This window comes from Plectropomus leopardus, chromosome 6 (assembly GCF_026936395.1).
Source record: "Plectropomus leopardus strain MGB_pleo_1.0 chromosome 6, ASM2693639v1, whole genome shotgun sequence".
Taxonomy (NCBI): domain Eukaryota; kingdom Metazoa; phylum Chordata; class Actinopteri; order Perciformes; family Serranidae; genus Plectropomus; species Plectropomus leopardus.
The window spans coordinates 18550506-18564363 of record NC_142181.1 but is presented as its reverse complement, the minus strand read 5'-3'; the positions used below and the strand labels follow the sequence as shown (position 1 = coordinate 18564363).

General features: G+C 39.2%; 1 protein-coding gene across 5 annotated transcripts in view; it reads left to right on the top strand.

Annotated features, from left to right (window-relative positions):
- The window catches only part of grik4 (glutamate receptor, ionotropic, kainate 4), a 391090-nt gene that overhangs the window by 303561 nt on the left and 73671 nt on the right, over positions 1 to 13858 (top strand). For all 5 annotated transcript variants that reach the window (XM_088078927.1, XM_088078926.1, XM_088078929.1 and 2 more), the window contains 3 exons: positions 6648 to 6809; positions 11318 to 11470; positions 12667 to 12771. In XM_088078927.1, the coding sequence (XP_087935053.1) occupies positions 6648 to 6809; positions 11318 to 11470; positions 12667 to 12771 (420 nt within the window). The remainder of the gene's footprint in view (positions 1 to 6647; positions 6810 to 11317; positions 11471 to 12666; positions 12772 to 13858) is intronic.

Genomic DNA, 13858 nt, shown 5'->3' with positions numbered 1-13858 from the left:
GAAGACATGCAGAAATTATTGAGAGAAATCAAAGAGTTGGATAACTTTGGTGGACTGAAACTGACAAATCTAAAATAAATAAATAAGTGTGTACATAAATAAATGAAAATGCCAAAATTGCTGTTGATTAACCAATAGGTGAAAAGTTGACACTCCCATGGCACATAGGCCAGCCCCCCTCATTTGTGTAAATGCCTGTGGAAATGCAGGTGGACAAGGAAAAAGAGGTAAATATGTATGAGGAAATAAATGGATGGGGAGGCAAATAGGGAAAATAATATATAAATGCATAAATAATTGCACAGATAAATACATTTAAAAGTGAATGAATAAATATGTAAAATGGGAAACCAAATGGGAAATTAAATAAATAGGGGAATATATATGCAAAGTGGAAAATAATAAATAAATAAATAAGCAAATAAATATGAAAATGGATAAATTGATAAATTAAATGGAAAATTGAATGGGAAAATGAATAAATTGATTAATTAAGTAGAAAATTAAATGGGAAATTAAATAAAAATGGGTATTTTTGGCATTTTCATTTATTTATAGAGGCATTTATTTATTTATTTATTTTTTATTTTGTTGGTTTCAGTCCTCCATTGATAAGTCAAGAAATGAAGGCAGGACCTTCAGATAGCCTATGTGGTCCATTCGTCAAAAACACCTGACAAAACATCCCATCACCGAGGCATCGTGCCTAACAACCCCCTTTAGCTGTTCTGAAATCACTGTATACCACAGCGTCTCTCGGCTTATTGCTTAATTTCCTCCTGATGTGATCACAAAGATGGTTAGAATTAAAATAGGGACAAAGTGTTCCTCAAGCTTTGCTTGGGAACATGTTATTCCTCTTGCAGCACTCCTCTTCTTCGAGACTTTCTCTTATTTGTATTGTATTTATTCAAAACTAAAGCACAAAATCCAGTGTGCCAGGTTGTCAATTTCACAGATTTGTGTTTTTCAAATTTAGTAGAATAGTTTCAAAGAACAGATGGCCTCTTCTATAACAAGACCATCACACCATTATTCTAGTCATAAACAGAATAGTCTCATGAAGTTCAAGAGCAGCTAGCAGCCCCTCAGAATTCAGTGCTTCATCTGCTAATCAGGCAGTACATATGCTGTTCAGATTTGTTTTACAGTACTTTTTCAGCCTCAAATCACAAATTATGTAAGCTGTTCTCTTTGCACTCTCTTTGCATTCACAAACATTTTTTATAAGATGTCTTTTTGTTTGTTTTGTGGTTTATCACACTTGGGGTGTGTTTTAGTGACATTGGGTGCAAGTGCAAACCCATCTGCAGATTCAGGCAAATTTGCAGTCCTGGTGCTGCGCAGTCCAATCAGAGTGCAGTATTTGAGCAGGATGAATAACAATCCAGACCAGATTTTGACAGAGAATTTACTAGCGTAGTGAGGTGATAAGCAGGCAGAACAGCATCCATGGGTATGATTGAAAGCATGCCTAGCACACTACCAATAGCAGTCTTGGTGTACACTACACCCAACTGTATCGCACTGTTATTTAACCAGTATCTATAATTCTTGAATGAGAGGTCAAAGTTACTCTGACTCTCTTAAAGTGGCTGAAGATTGTGATTTTGCATTTCGTAGCTCAATCAGCACAAAGTGAAAGAAATGAAGGCAATTCAAGACTGAAGGCAAATACATCTCACTGTTTTTCCCTCTGACAGTGAATTGGCACGGCAATCCATTGTGACTGCACCTTTAGTAGGAGAAGAACATCATCAGTGGGTGGAGTTGAGGTGGTAATGGTGACTAATGAGATGTTCATCTCCTCTCATCCTCTTTACAGGCAGTGGGAGGTGAATCAAAGGAGTTTGTTATAGGAGGAGAAGTCTTTGTCTGGAAGATGCAGAGTCCTAAAGCACAAATATAGATTTTTACCAGCTGCAACATTGTGGCTGGTATTGTTTTGAATTTGTGAGTCTGTTCGTGCGTGTGTGTTCAATGTATCCTCATACAACAGTTCATATGATATCCTTTGCATTGGCACACTATAAATGATGTTTCATAACTTAGTTATGTAGGTTCAACATGTTCTCATGCCAAGTTGTCACGTATTGCCACTTTGCAGTGGACTTCAGCGTCTACATATTACGATCTAGGTATCCTCCTGCGTCTGCTATTGACGTTCTGGGGTGCCGCTACCGTGATTTCAACCCAAGCACACGGTGGGGTTATGCTGCAGGAGAAAGGTGACACCTTTTGGAAGCGAGTGTTTTGCTGTTGTTTTGTTGTGTCTACATCTCTCTGTCTGTCTGTGGATGGATTTAGTCACTGTGATGGTGTCAAACCGTGCAAGATGCAAACACTTTACAGATGTGGAGTTTAGATCAAAATGAAGGCTGAGGTTAAAGTTGGTTTAGTCTGAGCAACGGTGCTGGAAATAGCAGGGTAGAAAGTATGGAAGAGAGCATTGCTTCATTTTGCAATCCCATCACAAGATGGTCTCTAGTTTGTGTTGCTTATAAATGCACACCACTTGCAGATAGACCCACAGTTCCTTTCTGCTGGAGAGATCTTGCTGCCCAGGACAGGTATTATTCACAAATCTCACACATATCTCTATCCTCGCTTTGCAGCGCCCCAACTCTCCCACTCACCTCTTTCCTGATATCCTCTTAGCTTGTGTTGACCATCTCCACACTTACCTGGAATATATTAGCAGAGTTTACCAGAATTATTTGCTTTTAAACATGCAGCAGAGGTGCTCTGCTGCTCACTGGCAAAGCTAAACATTTGGGATTTCCGGTTCCTGAAAGGTTGGCACAGTCTGGGGATAATAGGCCTCCCACTCACAGTCAATATCCACTGCTTCCTCCTGCCCTGCTCTGCTCCGAGTCTGTATCAGTGCAGTCACCCACTGGTGTCTTCACAGTGGAGTGACTCATGCTCCTCTTGGTCTGAGAGCTTTTTCCACCTACCTGCTTATCAGTTATTTAATTCACTGACCTATTCCCTCTTTTTGTCTGAGCGTCCATTATCTGATTTGCCTAATCCCCTCTCATCCATTTTCCTCTTACAGATGAAAAAGGCCATTTTTCTCTTTTTCATTTTTCTGTTTGGGCGTAGCTGTGCAGTAGACTTTGTAAGCTTTGATATCTCCAGGAGACTGTTAAGATTTGCCTTTGGCTGAGTGAAATATGTTTTTTTGGTTGTTTTTCAAAAGTAAGATTTTGGGCCATCTTTAAAGCAAATACCACACACGTGGTGGGTTTCTACATAGCATGAGGTCTAAATGAGTAGTTAGTAGGCGCTTTTGATGAATGTTTTCAATTGAAAAATAATTGTTTTCCTACTAGTTTTGGTTTCTTTTATTATGCATGTAGCCATAGTCTGACACATTATGTTTTCGGGTTGTCCGTCCCATTCTTTTGAAAGTGATATTTCAAAAAACACCACACCATTTCTTCAAATAAGAAAAAAAGGTCCATTTTGATTCAAGGATAAACTGATTAGAATTTGATGGTCAAAGGTCAAGGTCACTGTTACCTCCTTTGTGTCTCTCTGTGTTCTTGTGATCACAATATCTTTAAAGCACTTCAAGGGAATTTCTTCAAATTTGGCACTTCAACTCCAGGTTGGCCTGATTAGAATATGGTGGTCATGGATCAAAGGTCAAGGTCACTCTGACCCTGCGTTTGTCTCATTCTTGTGAACGCGATATCTCAAGAAGACCTTGAGGAATTTTCTTCAAATCTGACACAAATATTCACTTGGACAATAAGCCGATTCGAATTAGGAGTTCAAAGGTCACTCATTCTTGTGAATGCAATTTCTAAAAGAGGCCAGGAGGGAGTTTCCTCAAATTTGGCACAAACATCCACTTGGACTCAAGAATGAAATGATTAGAATTTAGGGGTTGAAGGAAAAAGGTCAAGGTCACTGTGACCTTATAAAACATGTATTTGGCCTTAACTCAAGATTTAATATATTAAAATTCCACACAAAAGTCTAATAGGATATAATGAGTGTGAAGCAAACTGTAAGCGCAACTTGACTGCTTAACGGAAGCACACAACCCTGTGGTAGTAACTCTAGTTCATACACGCCTCTAACTTCTCTTCTGGTTCTCTTTCCTACCTGTTGACAATTGTAACTGATATACGTGCACGTGTGCGTGGTTCCCATTTGTTCTCTCCCTGCTCTCTGCTCTGTCTCCATCTCCAACAACACCGGTGCGTCACCTGCCACCTCTTTCCACACCACACTTTTTTATTTTCTACCTCACCATCCCCTCCAACCCCTGTTATCTTCAGCGTTGCTGGCCTTGCTGACAGACAGACAGACTGACTGGGTTTGGTCTAGCTGTCATAAGCCGGATTGGCAAAACAGGCTGCTAGGCTAACGCTGCCACCTGAGGGGGTACCAGGTTCTGACACCTCTATTAACCTTCAGGAAACGTCCATGCCCACTCCCACCACCCGTCTTCCTACTCTTCCTCAATCTCTATCTCCGCCTGTCCCCTGTCCGCTGTTCCCCAGGCGGAAAAACCTGCTTCTCCCCGGAGCAAAAAGAGCCAAATAACAAATGCCTGCATTTTCTTCTGCTCCTAACCTGGAGCATTTTAATATGCCATGGATTTCTATCTCACTTTCTCAATTATCTATCGGTCTCAGTGTCCTCGTTTTTTCCCACAGTTCCTGTCTCCAGTCTGTCTCAGGCTCTCTCTATCCGTCTCTCTGTAATTCTAGTCCCTTAACATTGCAATCCAGTATTCATACAATGACCTGTATGTCAGGAATAGCATATGGACGGTGCCAAATGCATGACTTTGTGCAGTGATGCATAGCTAAATGGTGGGAATTAACAAATTGCAGCTTTCTCATATCAATCAGCCGGAATTATGTGAGTTGATGAAAACTAAGTGAAGCTGATTAAATCAGATGTAAACATACTTGATTAACATACAGTTTTTTTTTACCTTGACAGTGATTCGATGTATAATTTGGTGTTATTTAAAGTAGATTATGGCAGATTATGGCATAATATGACAACTCCCATCTAAATCAGGTTCATGAAACGTTAGTGCATTTTTCACTGTAGCTACTCAAGTAAAAGGGCACCCGTCACATAAATATTATTTAGGCACGTGTGAGAAATTTTATATTGTGCTCTTGTAAAGTGCACCCTGCTGGGCGGTTTATATGTGTCTACCAGCAACAGAAATGGTTAAATATATACAACACTTTCTCATACAAGTTTTCCCATATTGCAGCTTTGTCAGTGGACTTCTGTGTGACTCCGTCTTAACAACAACAACAACAACATTTTTGGAATCCTGCTGTGTGTTTACGCTCCAGGATGCTGCTACTGTGATGTCAACAAATTCACATCGTGGGATGACGGTGCATGTGGCTATGTTTAGGCAATAACAGCACTTGGCAACCAACAGTGGGATGTCAACAAATGCACATGCTGGCAGGGATTGTTAGGTTTAGACAACAACGTCACAGATAGTTAGGATTAGGGGAAAGAGGCACATGGGTAGGTGTAGAAAAAAACATTGCATTCAAAGTGGAAGTGAACACCGGACTCAAAGTCTGGGTTAACACCCCACAGACACCCTCACGTTCTTTATATCACATTGATACCGGTAGCATTTTAATCTGACACCATCGTGCCACATTTTATGCACATGCAGCATGTGCCATCTGGCCGTCCGCAATAAATCCACGATCAGTCCTGTCCGGCCGTGTTCTCAGCTGACGTAATCCAGCTGCGTGTCATGCGCACATTTATGAGCAGGGGAAATGTCTGTCTAACTTACATATGAGGGGTCTCAACATCTATATGCACCTGGCAGCTGCTGCACATTCACATTCAATTTCTACATTTAGCAATAAATTATAACAGGCAGCAACAAAGAAATCAATGCCACATCACACTTTAGTGATCTACAAAAATAACCAGTCAAAATCAACAAATCTTTACACAAAATCAAAAAACTCTGTCCTCTAAACAAAAACAAAACAAACAAACCCCTTCCCCAAAACTACAAAGTAGGCGTACGTTTAGCTGCAACAATCAAGTGCATTTTCCTCTCCTCACTTTATTTTGCATCCCTTTCCGTTGCTCTCCTTTTCCAAGTTTCTTCTCCTCTCCTCCTTATTTTTTTCTTCTCCTCTTTCTTTTTTTTTTTTTATAAATAGTCTCATTATTATTCTTAATTATCTTCAAAATAAGATTTTAACATTTGTAACCAAAAACATGGGTAGACAGCAATGAGCAACATAAGAAGAAATGACCCAAAAATTATCAGTATAGTAGTAAAAAATACAAGATGACCTGAAAATTAATTTAAAAAATGAAAATCATAATAATATATATATTTTTTAAAAGTGTTGCTCATTAGCTTTTTTTCCCATGTTTTTGAAAGAAATTGCACCAATTTGCTTGGGTTACAAGTTTTAAATAATTGTGAAAGGCATCTTAAAGCAACACAAGAGAGGTGATGTTGCTCCAGGTTTTTAGGGGTTTCATATAAAAAGGCATTTATCCAGTCAGAGGTCAAAAGGGCAGGTGCTTAAGCACCACCTGGGGTCTATGAGCATGTGCCTAATTCACCAAATAATCCTCTCTGCTCTGCCTCTCTCTGTCACTTTGCCTTGCAGGAATTCTCTTTACTCCGACTGGACGACGTGGTTGACCAACGAGTCAACATCGTGGGTTTCTCAGTCTTCAACAATACTCATCCCTTCTTCCAGGATTTTGTGCTAAGCCTCAACCGCTCCTGGCAAGAGAACTGTGACCACGCACCCTTCGCTGGCACCCCAGTAAGTACACACGTACATGATCTCTCTCTCGCTCACACACACACACACACACACACACACACACACACACACATACACACAGACACAGTGAGTACACTACGTTACCCTTGTAAGAAAAATGGATTAACCTTTTTTTACTTATTTCCTAACCCATATCCAAACAGGGTCTTCCAAGGCATTACTCTTCTGTATCTCAAACTCACCCACTGAAACACAAAAGTCACTTAGACACAAAAATGCCTCTGAAATATACAGGGATGACATTTATCCGGTTAACTGTTGTAATTGCAGGTGTTGCTGTAGGCAGTTGTTGTTTCCCAGACAGCTCATTAGCACCGTTTGCCACCTTCCTTATTACATTTATAATGGCATCCTCCTTGTTAACGTTCCTTCAGAGGAAATGCAAAGCAAAAGAGCGACTTACCGTCACTGCACCCCCCCCTTAAATCATTCGCTGCTCTCATCTAAACATTGTTTGTAGCTCAACATTAAACGCACCCTGCTCTGCATATTTGAATGACTTCAAAACAGCCTCAAATCACCACGCTACTGTTTACGAATGACTGAAGTTGCAGCTTTGTATTTTAAGGTACTTGAATGAAGATAGTTAATCTCATGCTGCCTCAGTAGCTTTTTTACATTAAGCCAACCATGCTAGACAGAAAAATTGGCCCTAATGCTTGAACTTTGGTACTGTCAGCATAACACTCTCATATATATTTTTATGAGATAGGCTTATCTGAGTTTTCTATGTCAGATTCAGCACATAAAATGTAATAAATGGCATTCATAAATATGATGAGTGCCACCTATTCGTAAATGAGCGCTTGTTTATGAGACCAAACTTTATGAGTTTTATCTCACTCCCCAGTAATGCCCCTCAAGGATAAGCTCCCTCGCCCAATTGTCCAGAAGTGTCACTCATAAAAAAACGCATCTGACTGTAACAAGAAAAACTTCAGCAGCTGTTAGATTGAATTCCTGATCTCTGAGTCCAGTAAAGAAAATCGTACTGTATTATTTACAGTATGTATAAAGGGGTCAGTGATTGAGTGATAAATAAGGAACTAAAAAAAATAGAAACTAGTTAAAAATGTCACTTCTGTCCATGAGTATAGTATTTTTACTGTAAAAATATTGATATATCTACATATTTTTATACATTAAATGGTATTAAAAATCTGGACGTTAATGTTACTCAGTGCAAATATAAAGGATTAGTAGATTTATAGATACATATAGATATGTACATATACTATATGTATACAGGCCAATATAAGTATATATGTGACATAGTATAATCATAAAATAATATATAAGAATAATTACACAGTTTGCATATGTGTTTTTCAGGTGTTTATACACTAAAAGAAAACATACCAATTGTATTATATTCCATTTCTACCACCAAATCCCCCTTAATCATACACATTGGACCTATAACATATACTGTTATATATAAATTAATATTTAACCATCAATATGAAGCAGTATAAATATACATATATTATAACAAATAGCAATAATAATATAATGGCAACAGAGGAAACTAATGATTGGTTAATAAAAATTCAGAAGGTAACATTTCAACATGATTATACACATAATATGATGTGAAATGTATCTTACCTCAGCCTTTTTAAAGTAATTCAAATAGAATTGTTCTTGTCTCATTTTTTAAACATCTGGTAAATAAAAAGAAATTACTGCTAACAAATACAACAAGACCTAACAAGTACAACATGTCTGGGTGCAAAGAAAAAAAATAAATTTTCTCTAGGGCTTCATTAGGAAGCAGAATTTCAGCAAAGGCAATTAATGAATGAATTCCTCTCTCTGTTTGAAGTTAAGAGAAAGTAAAAAAACCCACACAAACGCACACTGATCACCCCCTCCTGCTTCACACAAGCCGGGTGGTGAAACAGGTTAAGAATAGTTTGAACACAGCATGAAAAAATGTTGTGTTTTGCGCACAGCAGGTCACTTGGATAAGTCTGAGCCCGCGGCAATTAGGACTTGTGACTAATTAGCTAATAACTAGAGAGAATAAAGGCTGATGACGGCAGAGCAAGAAAGTGATTAACTCATTTAAACATGCACATAGATAATATGCTGCCTTTTTATTAGCGTTAATTAGGTCTGGAGGACATGTAACTGTGGGGCTTATATGTACAACAAATGCATACAAGTGACCTCTTTAGATTTGTAGACATTTAATGCATTCAAAGATAAAGACAGCATTCACCGTGCCAACTGATCAGAAAAGTTCTTCTGAAAACGAGTTCATTGGAAAAAAATATTGTATGACAAATTATGCTGTCTGTAATTATCTTTTACTAATTTATGTTTCAATTGTTTGAATCTAAAATATCACCAGGCACCCAAGACGTGACTGTATTGTGTTAGAGAACGTCAACAAAACCAAAAAAGTGTAAAAGACTCAATATTAATTTTGTAAAACAGGCCTGAAATAATGAAAGCAGCTCACGTTAGTGTACATAGTGAGTATACCTGAAACAGAGGAGCTGCTATACCGAGATTTAGATTGTCAGACCTGCTGAAGCATGCAAAACTTTGTGAGGTGTTTTTGCTCAGGCTATTTTCAATGCGATTCCGCATGTCGTCAAGATTCTTTGTATCATATGCTGAGACGATGGGTCTACAGCAAAAAATCATTGATTTTAACTATTTGGCCCATAGAAGAAAATTTTCTCCTATATTCCGATACCCTGTCTTCATGCATAGGGACAGTTTTTTTAAAACGAATACTGTCCCACTCTGTTTTAAAAATAATTCTTTACACATAATTTACAAAATATCTCTGTAGACGCTAGAATTCAAAAACGACTCTGAACACTTACTTGCCTTAGTTGATGCACACCTGCCCTCACCTCAAAGTTAGTAAAGCGGCCAGGGTAACATCACCATTTACAAAACACATCAACGTTAAGACTATTTCAGTATCAGGACAGAGGATCTCACTCAAACATACGAGTGATGCTCTGAACATACACAGGTTTACCTTTCTCTTCTCATTGTCATCTCATCTCACTTGTGAAATTGTTCCATCATTCATTGGGTTGACCGGTCCTGGTCCAAAGCCCTTATTTCTGGTGGACTTTAAAACCGTGGACGCTGAACTGGAGCCAATAACATACAGCGCAGCGCACGTCTTCATTTGTCTGTGAAATGTTGCAGCAGTACTAAATTGAAGTGTAAAGTATAATAGTCAGTAGACTAAGCAGTGCAAACAAAACAAAAACAAACCAGCTGTCCGCAGTTGTTGTCATGGTTTCAGGTGCATGCTCATTACACAAAGCAACAATGGACATGCGCAAATTGTAGTTATATAGTAGTTCCATTTTACACATCCATGCGAATACAAAGTTTTGAAAAAGTCTCAGTTTGAGTGACCTAAAACTTTGTTTGCGTGTGGACAAGAGGCCAAAACGTAAAGGAAAAGATCAGTTTAAAAAATATCTGTATATGTGTAGACAGGGCCCATGCCATGAACAAAATTTATGGAAGATCCAGACCTATAAGCATGTAATATTAAGTTTTGGATCCACCTGGTCTATATGCTACAGAGAATATCAGTGAACGAAGAAAGACTTCCAGAGCGAAGCAAATATAAACAAATGTCACAGCATTATTAGCTCAGATATCATTACATACAAGTGTTATATAATCAGAGACACTGTTTCACTTTGTACATTCATCTTTTAATGATGACTTAACATCCACCGAGACATTATCCCCATATGTCAAACCTAAAATGCACTGCCTTGTGGTTGTAATGTCTTCACAGGCTGTTTGTGTACACCATATTGCTCTTAATGTGCAATCCACCAATTATGTTAGCCAATTCAAGGTTGTAATACATCACAGATTTGCAGTTTAATGGCCTATTGTAGTTCTCTTTGGTCTCCTAAATTTACAGTGCATCTCAATCCCTCCCTTTATCAATATCCGCCACACATCAGGGCCATTTTAAATCCATTTCGATTACACAGATGTACCGCACTGAATCTCAGCCTCTCCCCCAGCCTTTAATGCAGGGCATCGTGCATTTTAATCAAATGTACATAGCAGGATGCAGAGGTAGAGACGAGGAAGCTGTTTGTACAGCGGTGATGAGAGGAAGAGCTGCCTCTCCCACTGTTTTCTGGCCCTCGCTGGGGGAAGCAGGCGCTAATTGGAATGGTCAGGGTGTGCCAGCCTCATTGGGGATAAGAGTAGGAAGGACAGCACCTCTCTGATAGACGGAGAGAGAGACAGAGAGAGAGAGGTAGTTTCGACACCGTCAGCAGATCAGAGTGTTTCTAATGATCTAATGGAATAATCTCACTGCCACTCCAGGGATGGGTTAACCCCTCACTGACCGCTAACTACTGACATGTTACACTCGCCAGTTGTGAGCTTTGAATTTTTGCAGCTTTTGTGTGTGTGTGAGTGTGTGTGTCAGAGTGTGAATGCATAATGTCTTCACCTTCTCCCTCCCTCTGCAGCTCTCCTCAGCTCTGCTCTTTGATGCGGTATACGCGGTGGTGGCGGCGGTCCAGGAGCTGAACCGTAGCCAGAATGTTGGCGCCACACAGCTCTCCTGCAAGTCCTCCAAGATCTGGGAGCACGGCACCAGCCTCATGAATTACTTGAGGATGGTAAGATTGCCTCTGCTGGACATCGTGAACATAAGATGACAGGAGTGATTGCTGCTTACTTTACCTTGAAGGAAAAGCCAGAAGTTGTTTACTTAAGTGTAGCATACAGATGGAAAAGGGGGTAACAGCCAGCCTGACTCAATAACAATAACAAAATCCACCTCCCAGCCACTCTATTGTTCACTAATAATTATGTTGTTCACTTTATTATCGGCTGTCCGTGAAAACACTGCATTAACGTAAAATGTACAGCGATAGCAAAAAGTTCAGAAACTGAAAAAACACAAAAACAAAAAATATAAACTGGGGGGAAAATGAGCAAATAGCTTATAAAGCTCACAAATAAAGGTTTAATATGCAGCCTGGGATCACATAAAAACATTTGTCAGAATACAAAGAACATTTTCAATATTATATCAACATAAAAAGTCAACAGAGCAAGAGCAGGGAAATGGAAATTTATACCATAGGAAGACGGATACACATGTACAGAAGTGTAAAGTGCAAAGATACAGTCAGAGCACTATTTGCCATTAAGTAGGCTATAATAGCTAGCCTTTTTATGTTTCTGTGTGTGTTTTTTAACTGTATTTTCTGGTTATTCTACTTGCAACAACAGGGAGGGCATGAAACAGCATTAATTAGACAATGTCAGATAGCCAGGCTCCTAGAGGTCTTCATTATTGCTTCAGTTATGTTGCATATTAATTGGTTATTTTCGAGCCAAGATGTTTTTACTGACAGCAGATAATAATGTGTAGTCTGTACTCTCATCTTCTTTAAAGATATCCACCAGGTCAGTTTATCTCGCCTCTACATTACACTGAGAGACAATAGAGGAGGAGAGATAAAGATGAGCTGTCAGTGAATAAAATGTGCTCTCCTATTAGGGAGAAACGGCTGTAAGTGATTGGGCTATCGAAATACTCAAACGTGGCATGTGTTCGATATCAGACTGTTTGTCTTTTCCTCTCTGAGAGACTAATGGCTCGTCTATTTTCCAGTAAATGGAAAATATTACAGTCTTGTCTTCATATTATTATTCTAAATTTGACATCTTTCAAATGCTGATACTGAGCCAGTAGTGCTAATGTAGCTTCCAGTCATATTTGTGATAGTTGCAGCAGAGAGGAAAGCAGGTGTCTTTGTGCGTGTGTGTTTTTTTTTTAACGTGTTGCTATCTCTGTGTTGGATAGGTAGAATTGGAAGGTCTAACAGGCCACATCGAATTCAACAGCAAAGGTCAACGGTCTAACTACGCCCTGAGGATCATGCAAAACAGCAAAGATGGCCTAAGGCAGGTAAAGTACCTCCCAGTCTTACAAATCTGATGTTGGTATTATCTGTCTTCAAGGCAATCACAGGCTGTGGATTTGGGCAGCATCAGTGCAGCTTGCTATAGCATAAAGTGCACTGGTTCAAAAGAATTTACATATAAATAGTGTGGTATTTCAGAAGTGGCTCGCCCCGATTCTTCCATTTTCTCTTTAGATAGACACTAGTAATACACCTGTTACTGCTGAGCACAAAGCTCTTCAGCACAACCCTGATCTCAGTAGGGCACTATTTCTGGCAAATTTTACAGTTGTCTTTATGGCAGCAAGGTAACTCCAACTGGATCATACAGCGGGGAGCCGTTATAACACTCGTTCAAATGACATCTTTTGGTGCAAACAATCCCCATTTTCCCGCGAGCAGAGGTGTCAAAGAGCCAGAGGACGAAATATAATATTAGAGAGGCCTATGTAAAGGTACAAAGATGTGTTTTTATGGCAAATGAATTTAGGTTAAAACAGAAGTCAGAAGGTGTTGGCTTTGTTAGATTTTAGTCTTGTCTCACAAAACGGCTATAATACATCAGCAGGGATTTGTGGGTGGTGCGATCAATACCAGTCACTCCAGTATTGCCTCAGTGGATGCTGGGATTTCAAGCTTCCTACACAAGTGGACTTGTTGTGCTCTTTCCTCTTGTGATAACACTGTACGCACCACAGGGCTTTCAGTCTTTGTCCTGAACCACTCTGTACAACCTATGAAACTGGTCTCCCCTGACAACTCTGTGTCTCACTTTCACACCAAGGGACACTGTGTCAAATTCCTAATATCCTCTAAATTGAACAAATTCACCAGGATTACAAGGACGACTGAAAGTAGTCAGTAATGAAATGTAAGTGATAAGTGGCTTTGAGCAGCTTGGAGATTGTCTGTTAATGAATGGATGGCAGAACTACTAGTGTTCTTGTGCTATATATCAATTGCTCAGGGGTTGGTGATGTTATTGAAGGGGTTTCAAGTGTTTTTTTTTATATACCTCATATCTATGATATCTGTCTTAAAGAAGTATTTCACTGCTGGAAAGATGGTTTTCCCATAAAATCAGGTAGTATA